Here is a 24,322-nt window from a genome sequence, read left to right as displayed (position 1 = left end):
GACCACCAAAATTAAATAAAATGGTTCCTTACCTAGAATTTACTTCTGCAAGAGCTGGATGCTTGTTGCTATTCCATACTCTGTAGTTGTGGGTATTTTTCCAGGCTGCTATAAATGCTGTTCCGAAGTCTGACAAAGTCTTTTCGTTGTCTGATAAATTAAAGATGAGAATTTGCAGCAATTCATTAGAGATGTAATACAAGACAAATTACTTTTTTTCTTGTAAAGAAAATTTCCAAGCTCTTATCAAATCAAAGAGAATTAAAACTCCAGTACTAAGAACTGGGCACTTTAAAATGAAGATGATAAAACATTTTTGAAGTGTCCCAAATATATAAAGCCAGGAGGGGGAAAAAAAAGCAGCTTAAAAATATTTTTGTTATTTTTCATTCATTTATAAAGTTCAAAGTAAAGAACTCAACTGGGAAAAAGTCATCCAAACATAGGTCTCTTGACTTACTCTCTAGGCAAAGAGAGGAAAGGGGAGAGAATGGCCACATAGCAACTAAGAATAAAAACATCATTTGCCTTGGTCTCGGTCAGATACACTGGGCTTCGCTGTACCATGTTATTACTCATTCAAATTTAGCAAACCCCAAATCCACTCCAAAACTGCAGAATGAACTACTGTGGAATAAACAACAACATCCCCTTTAAAACATGGAGGAGTACAGGAAATCATTTTAGAGCCAGCCAGTGAAGTAGCACGAGTTTCCAGAAAAACCTGACAGTTCATATAAACCCAGTAATCATCTTAAAATATTCATACTGTCAGATAAAGAACTTAACATCTTCTAGACTTTAAGTTCTCAATCCCATGTTTTTTTACAAATACCACTGAACAAGATCTGAATTAAGTTAATTGATGTGAATAATCGTAACTTCATCCTTGTCAACAGGGCCAGTGCTGGGCAAACTAAACATTTTCCACAAATAAACCACTGATTCATTTAGTTACATTGATGCACAAAAGGCTGGAACATAGAGAATTCCCTCTGAGTGAGGACATAAAATGTTGAGCTCCGGAAAACAGAAGCTTATAAAGCCTCCAGATGACACTTTCATTTATGTGAATCCCTACTAAGACCACGGCAGGAAGGAACTGAACAGTCCAGTAAAACTTCCTGAAGACAGCCGCTTGACTTCATGTATCCTTGAATCCAATTAGTTCCCCAAAATTAACTTCAGGTTGCAGTAGCATTTGTAAGACATCCAAGTTTCAATCTCATCATATATGGGGTTTCAAGTACTTCTACTTTTGAGGAAAGCTTAATTAAATCAAAGAGAAAGAGACAGTCAAGCGAAAGTGTCTGAGAGGTATGAATTAGTAACAAGCTTGCCAAGGAATAACAAGGATAGCCAAAGACAACCGAAAAAGCAGCCTTAAACAAAAAGTTAGGCAGAGGGAGCTCCAATGACACGCCACATGTTTAACACAGCAGAGCAAATGCTTATTGCACCCACCCTCATCTTGGTCTCTAGACAAGGTATCTGTTCTACCTGGCTGCATCACAGCAGCAAGCAGTGCGTGAAGATAAGCACTGAACTGAGCCCTGATCCACTCATCTCCTCCTTCCCATCCAGTGCCATCAAGGAAAACATCGTCTCTGTTCTCAGTCACGTGCTTCACCAAGTAATCTGCGAATCTTAGGTCAGCAGTCGTTGGGTTCAGGATCTTACGCAGTTCTGGATCGTGGATTTGTACATGAGCATCTTCTATCTGTTTGAAATAATTCCAAGGGTAAACATTTATCTAAATAACACTGCTTACATATACATGGCTACCCAAATCTAAACCCACAGTCCCTCGAAATATCAAAAAGAAACAAATGACCAAGGAAATAATGAATTAACTGTTCTCAGAAAGTCAGACACTGCTCCGATATACCCAGAATCTGACCATCTTCCTGGCACACAGTAAAAGCTGCTTATTTGACAGGGTTTGGCAGGGGAAATTTGGTGCTCCCATGGATTTTCCTAGAGGCTCTTTGATTATCACTTTGATTTCTGAAGTTGGTTACCTGTATATAGCTATCTTAGGTTCCCACATGCTGATTACATGTTGTATCTGTTTGCCAGAACTGATACAGTGCTTTCCTAGATACTATTTTTTTTAGCCTCTTGATTAAATCAGAAGGAATTCAATAGCGATGTGCTTTATTATCCAACTGTATCTGTTTTTCAGCTGCAAGCACTTATTTTTTTAGACATTATCACAAAGTCATGAAAAAAGACCATGACACAAAGAGTAAAAACACACCAGCAACAACCTAAAAATTTAAGAAGTGCCCTGCAAATTCAAATATTAGATTATAAGAATATACAGAAGAACATTTATTAATTTTGCATAGCTTATCTAATCCTGTCCTAGTGAATGATACAAATTTAATAAGCTTCTGAATTTAAGAATTTATTTCATAGGGAAGCAAGTCAAAATTTGGGCGTGAATCTGAAACTTTAAAGCTGTATTACAATACAACCGCTGCTTCCCCCTCGCGACCCCCCTCTCTAGTTCAAGCAGTTCAAATGCAAAGCTTCATACTTCCACAATTGCATCGCTCAGATGTTTCTGCTGTCGGAATAGGATATTGGTAGCTCCCGCAACAAAGCCACGGACTGTTACATCTGACAGGAGATGATGCTGCTGCAGCGCCATGTATGGCAAACAAAGGTACCCCTAAAGTAACAGACATGTTCAGAGGATTAACATAAGGCCAGAAAAACCCCCAAAAAACTATATTCAGATTTTTTCCAAATAAAAGCCAGCACATTCCACCCAGAATGAACCCTGGTTATTACAATTTCAGCCACAGTTATCTCTTGTTTTGCTACCATTACATCTGCAAAGCAACCAGATTCTACGTGAATGAAATTTTTCAAGAGGTTGTGTTGCCTTTCAGTCTCAGGACTGAAACACAATGCAAAGGACGGGAATCAAATGTGTTTATAAGGCAACAGAATAAGCAGTATAAAACAAGAGTGAGGTCTCGGGTCACTTCAGAGACAAGAAGTCAACAGAGATAAAGATTCACCTATCCACTTGCACACCAGGACGTCTTCTGGTAGTCCTGAAGCACGTAATGCAGAAAAGCTACAGACTGCTATCCACATTTTATAGGTGGAGATTTCCAGGCTCCAGAGATAGCAATCAATTTTTGATAAGCACACGCACGCCCCCTTTAAGAAAGAGCTGGATAGAAAGCAGTACACTGTGCTTTTTAGCCACTCCACGCTTGTAAGTTGATGTAGTATCCTACATTCCAACTAAAAAAACAAACTCAAACATTTTCAAAAAAGGCTTTGAGGGAAGTCATTGAGAGATCATTGAGAAGCAGCTGTAGGTATTGTAATTTCTTTTTAAATATAGGACAAACATACCTCTGAAGTCTAATGCTGAAGTCTAATTTCAGGTGTTCAATTGCATAAAGCACAAAGCAATTTATTCCCTAGCAGAAACCCAGCAGGGCTGACGGCACACAGGACAGGAACAAAGAGCACGTGCACTTCATCACACGGTACACGGTAATTGGAAACATATGGAAGAAAGGAGCACAACTATTCCCTTTTGTTGTATTAGACACAGGGATGGCTTTCCAGATGACAAGCGCTTATCAGCTGAAAACAAACAGCCTGTGTCAAAGGAACAACGGTGCTTTGAGAACAATCACCAACCTAAAATGGAGAATTTTCAAAAATGCGGCTTAAGAAGCTGGCAAAGGAAGGTTTAATGACTGTACACTCAAGTAGCAAAGTCTAGGAAATCTTTCACTATTTAAAGTATCAAGTGTGAGTTCCCAAATTCACATTTGTCTAACGACTTCAATTTCCAGGAGCGTGGTCCCATTCTTTTTAAAGAATGCAAATGACATTAGTATTAGATCTGACAGAACTGGTACTAAAGAACCTCTTTTTCCTCATGGTCGGTGTACTTGGATACGGTATTGTGCCATCTTGCAAAATCTCCTCCCATTCATATTTGCCAGATTTATTAGTCCTTCCATTGCATGGCATAAAACAACCCTGAGACAAGAGCTCTAAAAGAAATGTAAACTTTCCAGTAAGTGGTTAAACTATAACTGCAAATCACATAGTTCTGATAACTTCTGAGCTGTAAAGTCTTTTCTACTTTAACTACACTGGATGAACTCAAACAAAAACTGCCTTTGTGGGACAGAAAGTAAGCACATAGAAACTGTCAGCTTCCTTAAAACTGTTTACCTTTCCACTTTATGAGCGTAGTAGCAAACCAAGTTTGCACTCACAGGCCACCTTATCAATTATTTTCTTCTTGCTTTCAGTCTAGTATTTTCAACAGAACTCGACACAATGCAGTTTACAGGCTATTCTTTTGATTAGACAGACCACAAGGAGAAACAACACATTGTAGATCTTAATTGAAAAAGCACTAATAACGGCAACGTGAAGCAATACAGGCATTGACATTCGAGCTGCCCACTTGGGCCCACAGAGTGTACTGTTTCTAATGAAAGTTATTGTGAGAAGCTCAAACACCATCATCAAATACAACAGTCTGCAAGGAAATGCAAATAAGCACCTCCAAAGGAAGAAACACCACTTTGAACCTCATCAGCTTGAGGAAATCAATCTGAATCTTCTACTTTATGGGTAAATGTTCATCTAAAAGGTTATTACATTAAAAACAAAACAAATCACTTCTTTTACTGACAAAATTAGCTTTAGAAGGTACGCGTTCTCCCTGTTTTTTTATGGGAAACCAGCCCTTGTAAATGTGTTGCTTCTTATCTGACAATGCCCATCAAAGTCCTTAGAGAGACTCTGGAATACCTGGAGTTCAGTTAAGCATCAGCACAAGCTTAAAATTCAGCAGCTCAGCACAATGCACAGGGAAAGAGCCACAGACAACCAGGACGAGTTAGCATGTGAAGAGCAGTGAAATTATATATATATGTATATAAAACATAAATATTTTGTGTGTGTGTTTGTATATACACACACATTTCTATATACATTTTGTGCGTTTATATACACAGGCATTTATAAATACATATAGATAAATTAAAAGAGGAAAACACAGGCTTAGGTGTCAATTAAGATGCAGCTTTCAGAATCTTAGTTTAGATCAAGGTTTCTAAACACTTCCAAGTACTCTGATCTTACCCCATATAGGTTAAATCAACAATTCTTCAGAGTAAAAGACAACAGTAGTTACTGATACATTCCTTTTATTAACCACAGTGGGGCTGCAGGTTACCATCACATAGAACTGAAAACAGTACGTAAGTATACATATGAAAGCAAAGTGGAATGCATGTGTGCATGCACACACTCCTCTCAGGTGTGTACTCCTTCTTTCCACCCACCTAGGAACACAGTCACTTGCCAGAGGCTGTACTTGCGTGTTTTGTAGTACCTTGCTGTCCATCTGGGGCTGGGTAACCAAAATTACTAGCCACTTCTGAAAAACAGCAGTCTTTATGAGTTACCAGGTACCATGAACAACAAGCTTACCTTGGTAAAAATGGCCAATGGCATACCATATTGGTCCTCTTCCAACCCAGATATCAGTCCTGGAACCAGGACCGCGTGTCCTGTGTTTGCCTGGGGCTGCACAGTGATTGGCAGACTTTCTGAGCCTTCGCTCGGAAGATTTTCAGCCTGTCCTGCTGCTGCATTTTCACGTTCTCCTTTCAAATTAGACTCCTCCAAAATGCTAGGATCTAAGGTCTCCCAGTCACTTTCAGAGGATGCTGGAGAAGTGTGGGAAGGAACTTTCAGGTGTTGCACAGTCCCACTGGAGGACTGAGCTCCGTTGCAAGTCTTGTCTGACTGGGAGTAAGGCACCTTTGCTTTTTGACTTTCCAGTGAATGGTTTCCTGCTGTCTTCCTGCTTCCCTTTCCCATTCCTAAGTTTGTATTTGAAGTATTAGCAGCAGATACAGAAACGCAGTCATCTAACGGCGGTGTATTTTCCTGCAAGCCAGCATCCTCTGATATGCTCTTTCTTGGTCTATACTGTGAGCAGTCAATAAGACCATGTTCAATCATACCTGGAAAGTGATAGCACAAATAAATACCGGCATCTCAATAGAAATTTCAGTGACTTTTGTTAAAGAAAATGGACAAAGTGGTCCTGCATGCAAAAAAAAAGTATTTTAAAACACTACCTTGGGGAGGGGGAGCATGTTAAAAAACAAACAAACAAACAAACCCGAAACCTCAAACCCCACACTTTATCTCCTAAAGAATCTTCCCCAACTTTTTTGCTTTGAGAAGACTGGTTAGAAGCCAAGAATCAGAAAGGTTAGGGGGGTTGGGTTTGTTCCGTTTTTTTTTCTTGTTTTGAGGAGCGTATGTAGAAGGAATAGAGAGGTTTGTATTTTTAAGGAACTTGACAGGAATGTGTGACTTATTCAGGGTCCCATCTACATTACCCACGGCAATATAGAAGAACAAGTGTCTCCAATTAAGCACAAGAAATAATCCATAGAGCGTAAGTAGTAAGTATTAGGAGACGCGCACATAGCATACGGACATGCATACAAGTCACCCATTTTTCAGGCAACATACCAACATAACCCTATTGTCACATCAGCTATTACCCAAATGAAACAGTACAGCCAATCTCAGTTATCTACCAGAAAGCACACAAAAAGAACTTCTCTTCTTACCAGGAAAGAGTGACAGGACAGTCATCAGAGCTCCCACCAATCTATTTACTGGAGAAATATAAAACAGCACCTGGTGGCAGAAGGGAAGGGCGTGGGGAGAAGACAGCATGCAAGAGAGGAAAGGGGAATTAGGAAGGAGAGAATGAGAAAAATAAAATTACGCTTAAGCATGACAAATATAGACAGAACACAAGCCAACAATTCAAGGCATTGCTTCTGATGTTATTTTAGAAAGTCTGCTTAGCAACAATAGCTCTTACAACATTTCAAAGCAAATATTTAAGTATGTCTATTGTATAGTTACATTTTAAAATAGATGTAATGTATATTATATATACATATGTGTATAATACATACTTGTCAATCATTCAGATTTTTCTGTCAGTCATTCAGATTTTTTTCCCCAATTGATCCAGTTACTGAGTGACTGACAGAAAAAAGCTGTTCCTGGCACACCGCATAAGTTCTTGTTCATTTGTAGTACATTAAAGTCTCTCTCTGTTATGAATCAGAGACACCAGATGATCTCCATTCCAGAACTCTGACAAAAACCTATGCAAAAACATCTCTTCTAAGAAAGTATATTAAAGATATGCAGACAAATGAAAAACAGGAAAAATGCAGCATGCATCATAGGCATCTTCCTATGATTAAAAAAAATCTTCTGGAAACAGAGAACATGACTGATACTAACTTTGGCAAAGCACTTAAGGCAAAACATGGGAAAACAGAAACTCCTTAATTAAATCCGAGAGACTGGGATCAGCAAATTAGTTAGGAATTCAAAAGGGGGTGTCAAAGGCTAGCAATGAAACAGGAAACACAAGGCAGACTGAATATTACTACTGGAGTTCCTTCAAGATAAGCCTTCAGGGGTGAGGAAAGAAAAAAAAAAAAAACCAAACCCAAAATGAAAAAAACCCCACAAAAGTCAACTTATTTAACTATGCTATTTTTACCTCCTCAAGCAGCACAATACTCGTAAAAAATACACGAGCATTACAAGGAATCTACAATGCAAAGGAAAGCAGAATGATGTAACTTGATGACTTTGTAGGCCAGTTTAATAGGTATATGATGAAATTAAAAGTACAAGTTTGTGGACTTAGACTTAATAAAAGAACATCTGCTGTAAGCTAGAAAGACACTTCAGAAGTGACTGATGAATAACAACTCGTGATCCACCAGTATTTCCAAGTCTACAAGCTAGTGATTTGATGGAACCAAGAGAGAGAAAGACCTATGCAGACCTAACACATACCAAATGAAGTTTAATGGTACCTCAGCTAGAAATAGACTACGTATATTATCTTGCACAATTTGTTTGTTTTTTCTATATTCATTACCAGTGAATTCAAACTGCAAAAGCCACATAAAAAATATGAGAAGAACAATCGGCTCATCTGAGGACAGAACTTCTGCTAACTCCAATGGGAATAAAAAAGTCTAACATCTTTTAAGATGTTGCTCTGTAATATGCATATATGAAAGATATATGATACAATAGCAAGGAACTACAACAGCAACCCTACATTACCCCTAGAGGTTTAGATTCGCAGGTACCATGTATTCCTAGCCAAACTTATTTTTAAGCCTACAGAAATAATTAAGTCTTTAAAGAAGTACCTTGCTTTCAAGAAATCTATTCCAGTCTAGTTTTTTGTCTGGCTATACCGCTCACTTAAGCTGAGTACTTTTCTATATTTGCTCCAAGAAAGACAGCAGAGGGACTTCAATCTGTATGGGTGCACACTTCCTTACCCCTCCCAGCTCCATTATATAGCCTACAACATTTACATCAGCAAACTGGGTGGTTCTGGCAGCAGAAAGTCAAATGATCACCATCTGGAAGTAGTCTTCCAGCCTAGTAACAGCCAAGAGGTGAAAGAAAAATCCTTTAGCCTGTGGAAAGGCATCAACCAAATCACTAAGGATTAAAGGAAATCAGTCTGCGGCATTCAGGCATTTTTCAGCTCAAGGAAAATTGGCATTACTAGTGGCTTCTTGCATATTATATTTCAGGTCTTTGAACATACAGATATCCACAGTTGTTCTGGAACCTTAACATCTGCCAGAAAACAGGCACTGCCAGAAAACCAAAATTCTTCCTTTTGAAATTGCAAGTGTTGTCTTCCTGTTTGACCTTAGTGAAAAACAAAACCAAAGCAACCTGCAGGTTTATTCAGTAAGCATCCAGCTATTCTCAAAATAATTTCATATGTTTAAGTCATATGAACATCCTCGGGAAACCCTCCCTCTCCCCTCTTCTGTCCATTTATGTCTTGTGGTCTGAGCAGCTTCAGAAAATAATTGTTGCTCAGTGTTTTGTTTATATATGTCCTCATGCTGAACTGACTCGATGAAATGCTATTGTAAGTTTTGAAACAGATCAATACAGATACTTTACAAAATCTTAACTGGAAAATATTTTTTCCACTAATGTTTTCAAAAAAAAAAAAAAAAAAAAAAATCACCGTAGACTTTCAGAATGTATGAAGTTATTTTTGGGAAGAAGCTTGCATATCAAGGCTTGATTACATACATGTCTACATTTGCACTCCTACTATGTCATACTCATATTTTCTCAAGTATACCTTCTGCATAGCCTTTAATATAGCAGTCTTTAGCACATGATTCTAATGCAGAAACTGAATTTATTCTCATCAATAAATACTTAGAACTGTCAAGCTGTATCTAACTTACAGAACTAAGTGACAAATGCAAAAGCTTTGGAGAAGCTGCTGCTTCTATTTTTAAAAGCCATATTTGCTGCTTCACAAAAGATACCTAGGCCTTGGATACAGAATTTATAAAAAAACGCAACTGTTTTGATATCTTGCAGATTAAGACCTACTGACTTTCCAGTTGCAGCTAACAGGAAATTCTAACGTTCCTTCTCAGCACTCTGAAGCAGCTGGGTTTTAACACAGCATGCTCGCTGAAGAAAAAGCGAAATTTGAGAAACTGAAACAAAACTTAAAATAAAAATTTAGAAGAAACAAAACTAAACAAAATCCCTGCATAAGTGTGTCTGGGAGCTGACAGTCATTTCACTGAAAGTTCTTGTGCTGGGTTGTTAATACATACACAAGAGAAGAAAACAAATGTATCTATTATTTCACATCTGCTTGTACATTTTGCATATGCCACTTACATTGCTAAGATAGCACTGCTTCTGAGGCAGTAAGATAGCCCAAAGAAAACACTGAGCCTAGAATTCAACAGTTTTTACCAATTTATAACCTGAGCTGAGCCTGACCTAACAGATGTGGCTCTTTACATCGCCTCCTGCAGGTGTCCGTGCAACTCAGGTTTGCAGGACACTTCTAGCACTTGTTTCCTTTGGTCTGCCTATTTAAAACCCAAACCAGAAGTTCTACTTACTGAATCCCGTAAAGCTGTATGCTCCCTTTTAGGCACCAGAATCTCCTGTCGGTTCCTTCACACAGGGACCTATTTGCATCACATCAATCCTTTCCTATATTTTATAATATGTTAAGTTTCTCCACTCACATTTAATCACATTTTACTCACTCTGGCTGGGACAGCTATTAGTAAGGCGGAATGTGGACAGAAGTGGAGGCAAATTTTTACGTGAAGACACAGCAGTTACTTTGAGCATAATTTCCCAATTTATATATGGATGCAAAGTTGTTGATACGACTTCAGGTACTTTTATTTTACTTTAATTTGTTTTCCATTAGTACATTCTACATTAACTTCATATGAAAAAAATTAACTATTGTATTTCTATTTCAATTACCTGCCTCAGCTTACAAAATGTTACCTTTTTCTCTAGAAGAATCAATTTAAAAAGGATCAAGACCTGAAAAATACAAAAAGGAAAAACATGGTGAGTGAACCAGTGCCATTTATCAAAACCACTGTGCAAGCATAATCTCTTATTCAAGATCTCACATTAATCACTGTGTAACTGTCAAATGATCAAATATATTTGAGCAGTTAAAATCAGTGTTCCAATACTCTTACTCCACTTCAGCACTCTTTAAAAGAGCATTTGAGATGCACAAATAAAAACCTGTGTGAAGAATTGTGTAATTTGAAGCACACAAAGCTTATTTATAAGAAAGAACACATTGTATAACTCCAGAATTTTAAAAAGCAGTAAACTGCACAAACATAAAAGAGTTTCCCCACAGAAATACAGAAAAGAACTCAGCAAAATACCAAGAACAGCATTCACCTCACCTACTTTTAGGCATCTACAGATGAGGCATCTAGATCAGAAGTGGCTGTCCAGACTCCCTACACTCAAACACAGACGCTTCTGGGGCATGACTGGCAGACATCTGAAGTTAAACAACAATGAGTTCTACCCCAAAAATCTCCTCAGCAGGCGCAAATACACCATGAAATTCAGATTCTCTAATTTGTTTCCTTGATGCCTCTCAGTTAATAAAAGACTCTAAATGATAGCATTTAGAATTTGTACCTCTTTGCACAAATTTGCTTCTATTTGTACCTTAGCTATACAATACACACTCAAATTCAAAAGAAGAAGTGCAAGTCCCCTCAGGTTCTATGATGGCAGGAACTGCAAAAGTTACAAGACACAGGGAAAAATGCTCCAAGTTGTCTCTGCATGGACTTTAGCAATATTCTTCTATCACATTCATCTGATGAGAAGCAGGAAATAGAAACAAGACCATACTGAGATACCACTTGTACTTTGGGACAAGTCTAAAGAAATGCCCCACAAACCTAGAAATCTCCAGGGAACTCAGCAGACAGACGAAACTTCTTAGTCTGGAACTTACTTTCACTGATGTTAATTAGGCGGAAGGGAAAGGGAAATCAGGAGGCTATAACCAGAAGTACTTAGGAAACAGTCATCGTACTCCTAGCTCAGGTATGTCTAGACATGTTTAATTTTTAGTTCCCCACAAAGCTTTTTACTCTACAAAATAAGAGAAGGCAGAGAACGCCTACCTTGTGTCTAAAGTGAAGAACGAGATCCCGAGGAGACAGACCTGAGATACCAAACAGAGAGCAACTGTTACAGTTTAATAGCTAGCAGAGACACTAACTTACTTCTCATCACCACTTTTCAGGGGGAGGGGGACACCTATTATGCATTCTATGTAAACCTGGTTATTTCAACAGCAGAACTCATATCAAATTCTTTCTTTTGAGCAGGAGCAAGAATTAAATCTACAATAGAGACAATAATAATGTGAAGTCATGCTCTGAGTTACTCCCGTTGGCTGCCACACAGCATTATGGAAACACTGAGTTAAATACTACACTGTGCATTCCGAAAACACAGGGAAGAATCAGAATTAAACGGGACAAACCCCAAATAACAGGCAGATGAAAGCTTGAGCACCCCACACCGTCAAATAGTTCCATCTAAAAATTAAGAAAGTACTATCTCCCAAAAGCAGTCAAGCAGTCTCTTGTCAGACTGTTAGGTCAAGAGGTAACATGGCTTTCAACCTACAACTAACTCCTACTACAAAAGCAACACTACATTCATTTGACATTTATTTAAATCCATTAATTAAAAAAAAAAGTAAAACAGAATACTGTGCAGGCACACAGACCTCTCGTGCTTAATCTGGTAATGCACATAAACAAATTAGCTCAGGAAGGGACTGTGTCGATTAGTATAACGTTATCTCTGCTGCTTGTACAAAAAAGTCACTTACCAAGATAAACTTGTGACCCTTCTAGCAAGGTACTGCTCAAGGAATTATTCATATGATCATAAAGTTCCTGTAAAAGTTAGAACAAAGGTAAAAAAACCCAGAAGCTGTTAATGGTATATGGTCACATAAAATCCAGAATAAGTAAAATTCACTTTTTCAAGGATTTCAATGTCTCATTCCAGAAAGAAATTAAAATTCTAATAATGAAGTCAACAGAGACAGAGGCTGACAATCGCACTCATTCTCGTGTTTCATTACAAGTCAAAAAGTTGACCCTCTGTCACATTAGGGTAGTTAATTTAGTTCGTGTTAAGTTATTGCAAGAGCTGAATAAATGCGTGACCTATGTGAATGGAATATTTGAGTGCTAATTAAAAACACTAAAATCCACAGCCATACACTGAAAGCTTTGTTCTGTGTGGTTATTACTTAAAAGTTACCTTTAGAATTGAAATTTGCGAGAAGTCTTTTTCTTCAAAATACGCATGTGTAATGAGTTGCAGCTTTGCCTGAAGTAACCCATACAAAGGCTTGAAAGAAAACCAAACACAAAAGCAAGTGAAGAAAACTTACTTAGTCACTCATTTTGAATTTTAAACTTCTTCCATTCTTATCTTACACTATAGACATATTATTACACATAGAGTTCATGGAGAGGCACTCCTTAGTTGCTAACTCACAGCATCTTTCTCCTGTAGTTGTTTTAAATAATGATAATTCTATTTTCTTTCCATTGGCAGACACCATACCATCACTGAACATCTTTCTGGAAAAGTACTTTCCTGCTTTACCATTGCTTATGCAGGTCCAGTAACAGTTCTCTCTTCAGCTTTAAGCACAGAAAGAATTTCTGTTCCCTCCCTGGCGACCAGTAGCTTTTGCTAAATAGGTGAAAATAAAAGATGTTCCTTCAAAACAAGAGTATGCTGCATGCATGACTACCTTAAACTCTTCCATAGTTGTCAACAGCCACTCTCTCCAGTTAATTATAATGGCCAAACCCCTCAATCCTACTACATAAAAAATAAGTTAGTGGCACTCTAGAATAATCAAAAGTGCAAATAGATATCCCGGGCCCTGACAACAGGCAGATACTTTCACAATTACTGTTACAAGGAGATGCCAATTCAAAGCCGCTCACTCAAATGCCATAGCCTTTCGAGTCAATTTAACTTCAGTATTTTGTTACCCTCTGCAACATTTTAAAGACAGATGCTTGGACCCAGAAGTTCCAAATAAGAATATGGAAAACAAAAAAATTTTAATATGTTGTTTTGAAGTATTTTAGTAGTAAACAAACATTCTTACCAGCTGACTGAGAACACAGACACTTTTCTGTACTGTTTCTCTGGTGATGTCTGCTTGCCGTACTTTTAATGCCTAAGAAATAGAAGTATTACAGTATTTTTACCCACACACAATTTCAAAAAGAATTATTTCACAGGTCTAGTTGCCATATACCATCCCCCTCTTTAAACAAAATCCTAAAACTGGCTGCCTTTAGTGGTGGAACATCCAAACCATATAACAGTATTCCCTTACCTAGTAAAAATGGTCATAACACTGATAAGTCGTAGTTGTGTTCTCATCTCACTGTGCACAGCAAAGATTCAAACACAGCCGTGACGAGAGGCAGAGGACTGTTTAAAAGACACTAGCATGAGAAACCGGCAATAGCCCTGGACAAGGCAACAGCATTTCAACTCAAGGTAACGTAACAGAAGAGAAGCCACAAGACGTTGCTTGTTCTTCTGTAACATTACCTGTGAAAATGAACCTTGTTGAAAAGTTTTTGCCTAGAAATTGTTCAGTTTGTACTAGAGGATTTTCTTTGAGCCACCCATAAAATAAAAAAGGTATCATCTGCAGTATTAGCTACATTCTCAGTCAGACCAAACGGTCCCAGCATTTAACAGCAGACCTAGAAGGGGCAGGGGCAGAAATACAGCCAAGTGACTCACTTAATTGTACAAAACACCGAGTGTGCAGACTGCAGCCCACACATCAAAAAGGACAAATGGAAAGAGTGCTAGAGCTGTCCTATGAAAAACATTGTTTTAGATTCTGCTTCTTCCAAAAAGTTCATTTTAAACATCTATTTATCTTCTTAATTGGTTACTAAACAGCATAAACTGGAATCGAGAGCACAATAAAGCCAAGTTATTGCATAGTTAAACAGAGCAAGATGCTAACCACAGATTTAGTTCAAAAGAAACAGAAATAAAATGTGCACGTGTACAATTTCTCCTACAGCATAAAACAGGAACCTGAAATAGAATCAAAGTATGATTAACACTAAAACAGAGAACATAATGTACATCTTCTGAATACAAGACTCATTTAAAACTCAAATCCACGTGGCATTCCAGATTCTTGGCATTTCACTGGAAAAGGGAGTAATTTTTAAAGAAACTTGTAATAACTTCTCAATTGTAAGTGTACAGATCATACTGCCATCATTACTTTTGAAAATATGGGCAGATTCTAGTAGATCAAGTACATAACTTCCTCAATGTGATAAGGGGCACTGTAGCTCCAATCGATTTTTCAGCTTTACTGCCAAAGTTCAGTATCACTAGGCAGCTACAATGAATGGAAGATTCTGGTCTACTTTGCAGGCGTACTTTTGGCAAAGGAGGCAGGTGAAGAGAAACATCACTACACTTGCATGGTCAGATCCCAGGAAATACTCTACATTTCTTCATGGTCACACACTGGAGAAATTTCAACTTCTTCCAAGCAAGAGGCCTACTTCCCGGAAACATGCCTTGGCCACCTGACAGACTGTCAGCTTCATTTTGCTATTTGGTGCCGACGCCTGGGTTAGCTCTCAAGAACGAAATCATACAAGTACTAAACATATAAACCTTCAATGTTTCAAAAGATCACAATATGCTTGCTGACATTAGGGAAAGAAACAGTTCTCCAGTTCTGTACCTACCTACTGTGCACATTGTCATAGACTTTTAGCTGATCACGCAGTTTGACTGTTGGTGTAATGCAGGTCACTGAATTTTAGCGTCGTTAATGCATCGAGCCTATTATTTCATTAATATAATCAACTTGGAACATTACCTTCGCTTCAATCTGCCTATAGCAAGAGACTCCATATACTGTGGTTCGATCCCCACATCTCGGTGGCAAATGGAAAAACACGGTATCTATGAAAAAGAAAAGACTGTTTCATAAGTCACTAACAAGAGTTCAGTATTTTTGTTTTCAGCATCACTTATTTATAAAAGGTTTACTGCTGAAAGTATTGGTGTATTTACTTCTGGAGACTCAAAAAAAAAAAAATAGACAGAAAAAGTCATCCATAAAGCTACGCCTACACCCAAATTACTTTTCAAATTGCAAGACACGTTGTGGAAGAAGCTCCAGCCGTGCTAATATGGGTATTCTGACAACAGCCTCATGTTTAGCCTGACCAAGCTCCTATAAGCCCACTGACAGGTTTTCAGAAGCAGCTATTGACAGCAGAGAAGCACCACTGAAACCTACAGGCAGGCTGCTTTCCCAATTCAGTACAAAGAAGCAAAGACAAGGCGCTATGAGGCAAGGCATACAGTTGCGAGTGTGATGCCATTAAGAAGGTAAATGCAATGAAAATAGAGAAAAAAAAAACAACACCAAGGAGGACATATAAAATTGAAAGATTAGAGCAGTTGCTACCACTGCCAAGGTAGGTAACCACGCAGCAGCACCACTATGCTACACAAAAAGGATTTGTGAATCCTAGTCTTACACAAAATAATTACTGTCTCTCTGCAAGTGTGACATAAAAGAAAATAACTCTATAAAATACAACAAGAGCTTGAGATACACACACACACGCACGCACTTGCTAATACTGTAGAAAAGTTGCTAACTCCCAAGTACAGGAGAAGACATTATTACTGTTTGCCTTTCAAAATACAAATGAAATCTGTTTTGAAACCAACTATTAATTTTTTGTTTACTTCAATAGCAACACAATGAACAGAAGCGACAATCCTATATGCATGAAGTCCAACATAAAGAGGGGCCGTTTATAACAAAGCTAATTCCCTTGAACAAGTTTAATTGTATTCTGGAGATCACCTACGGTTTTAGAAAGCCTTTAAAACTATTTCCTATACCATGTCATCCTCTTTGAAAAATGCAACTACCAGTGGGAATTACTTTAAAATGCAAAAACAGATATCTAAAAGTTACAGTAAATGTAACAGAACTATTATCTAAAACATATTTGCCTGTTTCAAGTTCATGCCTATTCTTGACTACAAAACACAAGGTTTTGTCGCCAAGTCTTTTTTTTTTTCCCTTAACAAAAAATACACATTGATAATCTTTCAGTGCAGCAATGAAAATGTTCAAAGTTGAGTAGTAACTAGAATGGCACTGAGCCAAAAGGAAACAGGTAAGTGCAACAGCATATGATTTTCCTGGCTTCGAATGCAGCCTACTGCTTGTTACATATTTAACAATGCAGAAATAGAATAAAAATTATGACCCAGAGCAGAGTCAGAGACACTCTTATTGCTGCTAGGAAGGGGATTATTTTGATATGACTACCTCTGCTTCCAAATGAGATCTCTGGAAGCTGGAGAATTAGGGAAGTACATTAAGTTAAAAAAAAAACAAACAACCCTCAATCTTATTAACTGTAGTCTTAAAGGGTTTCTGTGATTTTGGTGTTTTAAGTGACTTCCTTCTTCACTGCTGTGCAGAAAAAAGATGAAACAATTGAACATGCATATAAACATCACAGTGATGAACTGAACTGCTGTCAAATAAACAAAGAAATAAATGCAATGCTACACAAAAAAACTTGTGGCAGAGAACTTGCTGGTAACTACATGGCAAAAGAATCATTCTATCCTCATTCTGATGACTGATATACTAAAGATCCTGTTTCGGCCCTTTACATTTGCCCATTTTCAAAATACATCATTCTATAGACACTGAATGACTTGTAGGTCATTCTAAGAATCTTCAAAATAGTGTAGGAAAACAAAAATCATAATGACTACAAACACTACAAAGCTAAATTTTAGAATTTCATTTTTCCCTTACCTCAAAACTGGATTAGGTTTTACTCAAGAGTTTATTCCCCCTACTAAGAACTTCTGAGAAACCTGGTAGCCTTGTTTTGCGCTAGGACTACTTACCCTTAAGCTTTTATTGACATCTGATTTCTCGATGTAGGAGGTACACCTTTATGATCTACTTTCACTTTAAAGTCTAAAGCAACACATCATTGCCAATGTATTTTGCAGCTTAAACAAAAAGTACAGAAGTCTAATAGTGAAAAGAATTGTTGATCAACTGTTCAGATTCCAGGATTCTTCTTTCGGTTGCAGCAGAAGTACAACTTCTCTCCTTTCTTACCTTCCTGATAGTTGTGAGCGCCATCTGGTAAGGCAAGAAATGGCAAGTATTTCCATTCCTCTGGTAAACTGTGGCTGTCATGGCCTTCCGCAGGCTTTAGGGGCGGATAGGAAAACTCCACCTAATGAGACAAACACAAATCGAGGGGAGGCAAAGAAAGAATACATAATGTTGCCAAACAAGCAAGCCTCTGTAATTCAGCCTAGCACCTTTTCTTTAGCAATAGTATGAAACAAAATTTTTCTTGCTACTAGCACTCCTTGTCTCTTCCTCCAAAGCACCCACGGACCGACTTGTATGTGGTCTACCTGACAGGCCCCAGGGCAGATTTGGCTTCTGCGGTGCTTCTGTCCAGCCTAGTACCTTTTCCTCAAGAGAAACATGAAACAGATGTTCAAGCAGAAAACATCACCCAGCAGCTGAATACCTTCTCCCCCATATGCACGCAGCCAGCAGCACGCTGATGCACCTGCAATGTCAGCGGGGGTCATTGCTGGGGCACACACATCCTCAGACCAGATTTGGTTTCTCAGTCCCTCAAGTGCTCATGACTAGGTAACACACTAACACATGCAAGCCTCTATTTTACCCTATGGGATGCTGAATAATGGCAGAAACTACGCTAACAGCAAAATACTGCTTTTCAGTGATTTTATGCCCTTGACTGCAATGAGTGCTACACATTGGCCTGAATTTGTTCTTTTTCCTTTCCCCAAGAAATCCTGCCTTTCAATTTCACCTTTCATTTATTTGCATTTACCCCTTTTTCCCCAGTAACAGGGACAAACTTTCTATTCCTCGCACTACATTACATGTCTACCACAGATCCTCATAATCAGCATCCTCACAGTACTATCCTTTCATCTTCTTTTCCTATGGAGACCCCTCTGGGTTTCCAGCCACTTTCACCAACTCTTTTTTTTCCAGACATGCATTTCTAAAATTACTGAACAAAATCTAACCACAAATTTATCAGTAAAAGAAACTGTTTAAAGATACTGCAACTTCTTTTGAAGGACATTTAGCAATAAACTAGTCAGCTGTAAAATGTGTACATGAAACTAAAAAAAGCATGACAAAGCAAGTGCACAGAAAATCTTAACATTTGATGGATGATAGAATAAAAACACTGTAAAGGATCAGAGTACTGAAGAAATGGGAAATAAATCATGAAAACTGAAATTCTTCACCATAACACACGGTGTCACTGTTTCTACAACTGTTGCCAACTTGGAAAAAAGCACAAAGGACAAGAAAACGCTAAAAGAAATCAGCCTTGCTACTTGCTGTATCAATTTCAGGTCTTCTTATTCCTCGGATCATAAGAGATCTTGAAAATACCCACAAAAAAATAAAGGTCCAGTGAAAGACCAAAGTCCTAAGCTAAAGATAAGCAACCCACAAAGAACAATTACGCAAGCTGGGGGGGGGGGGGGGGGGGGGGAGCAGGGAGAAGAAACATGCAATCGAAAAAGGATTACTTTTGGCAGGGGAAAGCTGAAGGAATCCAGACCCTGACTTGTAGTTTGTTATCAAGCATCCATAGAGCCTTTGAAACAAAATATGACCTTAAGCAAAACAGAAGAGCATCCAGCTTGCAAACCAGAGAGAAACACTGGAATTAGCATCTAAGCAAGGAGCAGAGAAACTGCTTGCTATTTAGCACACACACAAATCTTGGAATTCTGTGCTATCCTTTTCAGATCACAGATTATAAGAAAATTTAAATGTTAGAAGCTTCATGTAAATACCTGCAATATAGAAGAGGATCACACCACACTATTTCGACGCTGTCCAGATTCAAATTTGCTGGCTGAAAACACTGTTTACAGAATTATTACTGGATTCTTGCAGGACGAGTAACCTTAGCAATAAACAAAGCATGGTTCCTAAGTTTCGAAACACAGATAGTTGAGGAGCATCTACACTAATGTCCTGAATCAGGTATTTTCTTTCCCTGCATGGCCAACAGAGAGGGACGGATTCACTCTCTGCAGGAGCTTCTTTCCATCAAATACAGAGGAAGCCCTCGGTCTCGTAGATTTCAGTGAACACCTTCACAGCATCATTCCTGACAGGGTAATACCGTAAGCAAGGACCTAAGACACCATTGCCTCCAAGCACTTACAGAATTACAATTGTATTTTGCATTCCAACCAAAATAATGAATTAGAAGACATATTTAAAGGAAAGAAGGGTAGGACAATTCAAGCTACATGAAAAGATCTGTATTCACTGAAGAATATATTTTTTTTAAAGTCCAGAATAAAGCTGAGAGATCTGGCTGCTGTGTTCTTCTGACAATGTGAAATTTGCGGAAGTACCACCTTGTTCTAGCTCAAAATGTGCTACTGACACCTCTGCTGCTATCCGATACTCCCAGCAACAGGGATTTCTGCAGGCTCCGACTGTTCCAAATTCAACAAACTGAACAGGCATTAGTGACACTGATTATAATCTTGTTTTATATTAGTTTGCTTCTTTCAAAAATATGTGTTCTATTACAGAGATTTCTGTATACGAGAGAAAAAAAAAACCCCACAAAACTCAGATAAAGCAGAATTAAGATTAAGTGGCCCTAAATAATCTATTTTACAGATACACTTTATGATAGACCTGACTTGCATTATGACACACTATCCCTCCCCAAGAGGATCCATGTAGGAAGTACCCTGCTTTCTAAGGAGGAATCATATTTGTGTGGTTTAATAAATTGCTGCTTGTAGAAGAAGTACCGCCTCATACTGCAGAGGCTGAAAGGGTGGAAGTAACAAAGAGGCAGGAAAAGGGACAATCCAACAGCGAGAACAGCATGCAATGCCCTGCAGAACTGCCTTCCACCCCTCCTACGACTTAACTCTTTGAAATTAAATCACTGGGAACTCTTGAAGTCAAACTTTTTCACAAGTGGTCACTGCAGGTGGGATTTATGTCAGCTGACGACATGTGCAAAAGCAGGATCCCCTAGACAGTTTTTCTAAGCATTCTGCACAGTCAGAGGAAACAGACACCTGCAGGGGATGATTCATCTGATCTGTTTCTTTCCATCTCCTCTGAAGAGAGCTAGCTCAGACTGCTATGTCTAACTTGCAGAGGACTGAATTAATGCAGATGAAACTCACTCTTAACTGTTCCTCATCTTCTAGACATTCTGCTTGATTTCTACAGCTCAGTTTGCAGACTTGCATCAATTGCAGTTAGGAATCCTCTGCATAGAAAACACATTATTTCAAAACCAAAGGTATTATAAGAACATTGAGTAGCTTTAAAAAGTACCAAAACCCCACATATCTTGAAAATCTTGAAACTGAGCAGTGCACATGTACAAAAGTAGTAATTGTGGGGTAAAGAGAATCTCAGTTCTATCACTTCTGATTTTTTGAACAACTAGAGCCTGAGTAAAATCCTTCTCTCAGCCTGTGTGTGCAAATTGTATAGTATAGTGCCATACTATATACCATACATAAGGTATGTCAAATATTTTTTATCTCATCTTCCACTTTAAACCCAAGACCCACCATGACAGGGGGATGGGATGGGACAGGACTACAGAAGAGACCTGTCCAACAGCTCTTTTTCTTCCTCTTCACAGAATGAAGAAAGAGGAGCTCATTTTTTATTTAAATACATTTGATTTTAATGTAAATCCATACATATATGCATGCGCATGCATAAACATGCACTTCAGTTTCCCTATTTGTCATTAATACATATATGCATTACTAAAAATCCCTGCAAATATGAGAAATAAAGTCTTAATAAAGCTCAGTAGTCAACAGAACAAAGAAATACATGCAAGTTTTCAGAGATGACTGCCAGAGCAGATTTTACAGCTTTTTGTCTCCTCAAGTGAATTAAAAAAAAAAAACTCAACAAAATGAAATTCAAATTCAAAGCTGAACTCCTCAGAGACTTCAGAACAGGCTACATAAAACATGAACTAGAATCTTCACTCATTTCTCACTCTTCCAAGCATCAGGGATCTTCATTGCAGCTGGAAATATTGATTATGCCTGTCAAGGGGTTTCAGTGGCAAAGCTTTCTGCCTGTTCAGATTGTCTTGTTCCATAAGCAGACAGCTCTGGATGGATTTCAGAACTAAAATCAATACAGAATATTGTGCTGTGATTTAGTGGAGAAATAAATAACTGCTCTTCACTAGACAAAGTATTTCAACTCTTGGGGATTACTAAGTTAAAATAAAATGTAAGTCTAAAAAAATCCCTAAACTGAAGTACAACTGAATTTCTGGAACTGACATTTTTATTTTTCTGTAATTCTGCTGCATTAATTAACCTTTTATATGCAGTCTGTATTGACTCTGACAGTTTAGATGCAAAGCACCTACTGAAACACAATAGTATCTTGTTTGTGGAATGAAAAAAAAAGTCCAGGCAATCTGTTTTGGTTCCTTGTCTTTAAAGGGACAACTTCGCCAGAACAAATTTACTAGACATTCATTAACTCTAAGAAAAGATCAGTGCAGGCAAGGAAAAATGTATTTTGGCTCCTACATTTAGGAACTGACATGATAGCTTTTCTTTAAAAAAATGCAATGATATTGTCTTCTACTAAATTACAAGTACAGAATCAGAAGAGTGGATAAAAAAAAGGACATTGATAAGAGAGGAATTTCCCAAATAAATGGGCATGTCTACCTAAACTATCACACTCAAACATTAGACAGGTAGTTGGCTAATTTTTGGTGAACTTTATATGTGGGTAAGGTTGCTTTCCTTATGTGTGAAAAGTATCCAGTGTTAGCAATCACAGTAAGAGTAAGATCCTCAGTGAACACTAAACAGGGATAATTTAAAATGTGCTGGCAAGTCAGTATAAACTCCCCATCCTCCCCCCATCTACTGTCATACGTTTAAACTACAGTTACAACATAAGCTCTCCTCTTTAACAGGGGTATTTTTGAAGATTTCTCTTCAGACTAGAAATGAAAAAAAATCTGGACTCAAGTAAGTTTTTCCATTGGTTCAATGGAGAGAGGGTTTAATCTCAAATCTCTAAAAAAAATCTGAAATATTTAGAATAAAAGTATTATATTAAAGACAAGGATGCTTTCAGTAAGTTGCAGAATTTAATTTAAAGGAGCAAACCCATCCCATTCTCTGAACAACTCTCTCCCATTGCTTGTACTGAGCCAATAGGTAGAACAATTGCTTCAAATAAAGATCAGCAAAACCCACTCATTACATTCCTATTTAGAAAAACTTTTCCCTTCATAAATAAATTTCATGCATTTCATTTTGAGGATACCAACTCCTCCTCTCTCATTTAAGAAAGAAAAGCAGAAGTATGTTGAGTATTGAGCCTCATGCTAAGCAGCAGTGACAAGAAACCCAAACAGATTAAACTCACACCTGAAACTTGATCCCTCATTTCAAATAAGTCAGTACTCATTCTTCACCTGAAGTAGGGATTTTTAAAAGTTTTCTTGATATACTAGCCCCAACATAGCCAGATTCAGAGAAAACCAGCACACCAATGATTTTATCTGAATCACCATAACAACTGCAGCATGCAGCCAAATGAAAACTTAAGAATATTCTCAGGCTTTCAGCACTGAGAACTATTTATTATTTAAATCACAATTTAATCAGATTTAAATGACAAGTTTTCCCCGTTGTTGTACGGCAGAACCAACAGATCAGGATCTGCAAGTTGAAGAGCCCAACCGTATAACAATAATGCCTACACAGTAATGTAACGACCAACAACAACAGTTCTTTAAATATACATTATATATGTATATAAATACGTATGTGCAATAACTATGTACAGTACACATGCATATTTATATAAATATGTGTATATAGAATATGTATATATATAAATATGTATATACAGAATAAATATGATATGTATTTATATAAATATATTTTAAAATCCAGTACATACCCACAGTAACAGTGAACAAAATCCATGTATTACAAAACAGTAGGGTATCCTTCCAGTGTCTCAGACTGGAACTTCCTCACGTTCCCAGATCACTAAAGCTACAGAGCAGCCACTTAGACAAGTTCTAAGACACCATTTGTATTGCTACAGAATATTACCACTTCAGCTTGCTCTGAAAAATCTGACCAGGTTTGTAAAGTTTTGACTCTTAGGCCCTTAAAAGATAAAACAACCTGAAACACTGACACCTTTGTGTCTCTTTCCAAAGTCATGCTAGTATGCATTTTAGACACTTTTTCCAATTACTTAACACTTTAGGTTTATAGTCATATAGTTCAAGTCAGACATAAATCCTGTGCTTTGGAACTTTTGCTCATACCAGTCTCCTCAAAGAAAGTAAAGAACAAAAAAAAGCCCCCCCCCTCCTCCCAGAAAAGGAACATCATACTACTGCAACCATTCCAGCCTAGGTGACTCGCTAGGGAACTCTGTGCTCTCACGACAAGACTTCATGGTCTTACAGAGAGTAAGTTAGCATTCACACAGGATGAACCCTTAAGGTACAAGGTACCAGAGAGGGCAACCCTCAGCTCTACACCCAACTGATGCCTGCCCAGCACAACAACTAGCACAGACTGGGGTCAGCAGCAGCCGATCTTGCACCCACACAACCTGCTGCGCCCACCGGCTCTTCACAGACACAGCCAGGTACAGGGACTGGTG

The 24,322-nt window shown here is 38.0% G+C and overlaps 1 protein-coding gene across 4 annotated transcripts in view; it reads right to left on the bottom strand.

Moving 5' to 3' along the window:
* AVL9 (AVL9 cell migration associated) overlaps positions 1 to 24,322 on the bottom strand; it is a 40,698-nt gene that overhangs the window by 8,562 nt on the left and 7,814 nt on the right. Inside the window, exons 2-13 of one of the 4 annotated variants that reach the window (XM_075418645.1) lie at positions 17,690 to 17,810; positions 15,395 to 15,480; positions 13,628 to 13,699; positions 12,760 to 12,849; positions 12,320 to 12,386; positions 11,601 to 11,641; positions 10,414 to 10,476; positions 6,651 to 6,720; positions 5,491 to 6,029; positions 2,543 to 2,677; positions 1,465 to 1,720; positions 33 to 150 (exon numbers count right to left, since the gene is read on the bottom strand). In XM_075418645.1, the coding sequence (XP_075274760.1) occupies positions 33 to 150; positions 1,465 to 1,720; positions 2,543 to 2,677; positions 5,491 to 6,029; positions 6,651 to 6,720; positions 10,414 to 10,476; positions 11,601 to 11,641; positions 12,320 to 12,386; positions 12,760 to 12,849; positions 13,628 to 13,699; positions 15,395 to 15,480; positions 17,690 to 17,810 (1,658 nt within the window). The remainder of the gene's footprint in view (positions 1 to 32; positions 151 to 1,464; positions 1,721 to 2,542; positions 2,678 to 5,490; positions 6,030 to 6,650; positions 6,721 to 10,413; positions 10,477 to 11,600; positions 11,642 to 12,319; positions 12,387 to 12,759; positions 12,850 to 13,627; positions 13,700 to 15,394; positions 15,481 to 17,689; positions 17,811 to 24,322) is intronic. The other 3 variants (XM_075418647.1, XM_075418646.1, XM_075418648.1) reach the window with 3 other exon arrangements.

The sequence above is a fragment of the Opisthocomus hoazin genome, chromosome 4 (assembly GCF_030867145.1).
Source record: "Opisthocomus hoazin isolate bOpiHoa1 chromosome 4, bOpiHoa1.hap1, whole genome shotgun sequence".
In the NCBI taxonomy this organism is placed as follows: domain Eukaryota; kingdom Metazoa; phylum Chordata; class Aves; order Opisthocomiformes; family Opisthocomidae; genus Opisthocomus; species Opisthocomus hoazin.
The sequence above is the reverse complement of the archived record's forward strand: the minus strand, read 5'-3'. Positions and strand labels throughout refer to the sequence as shown.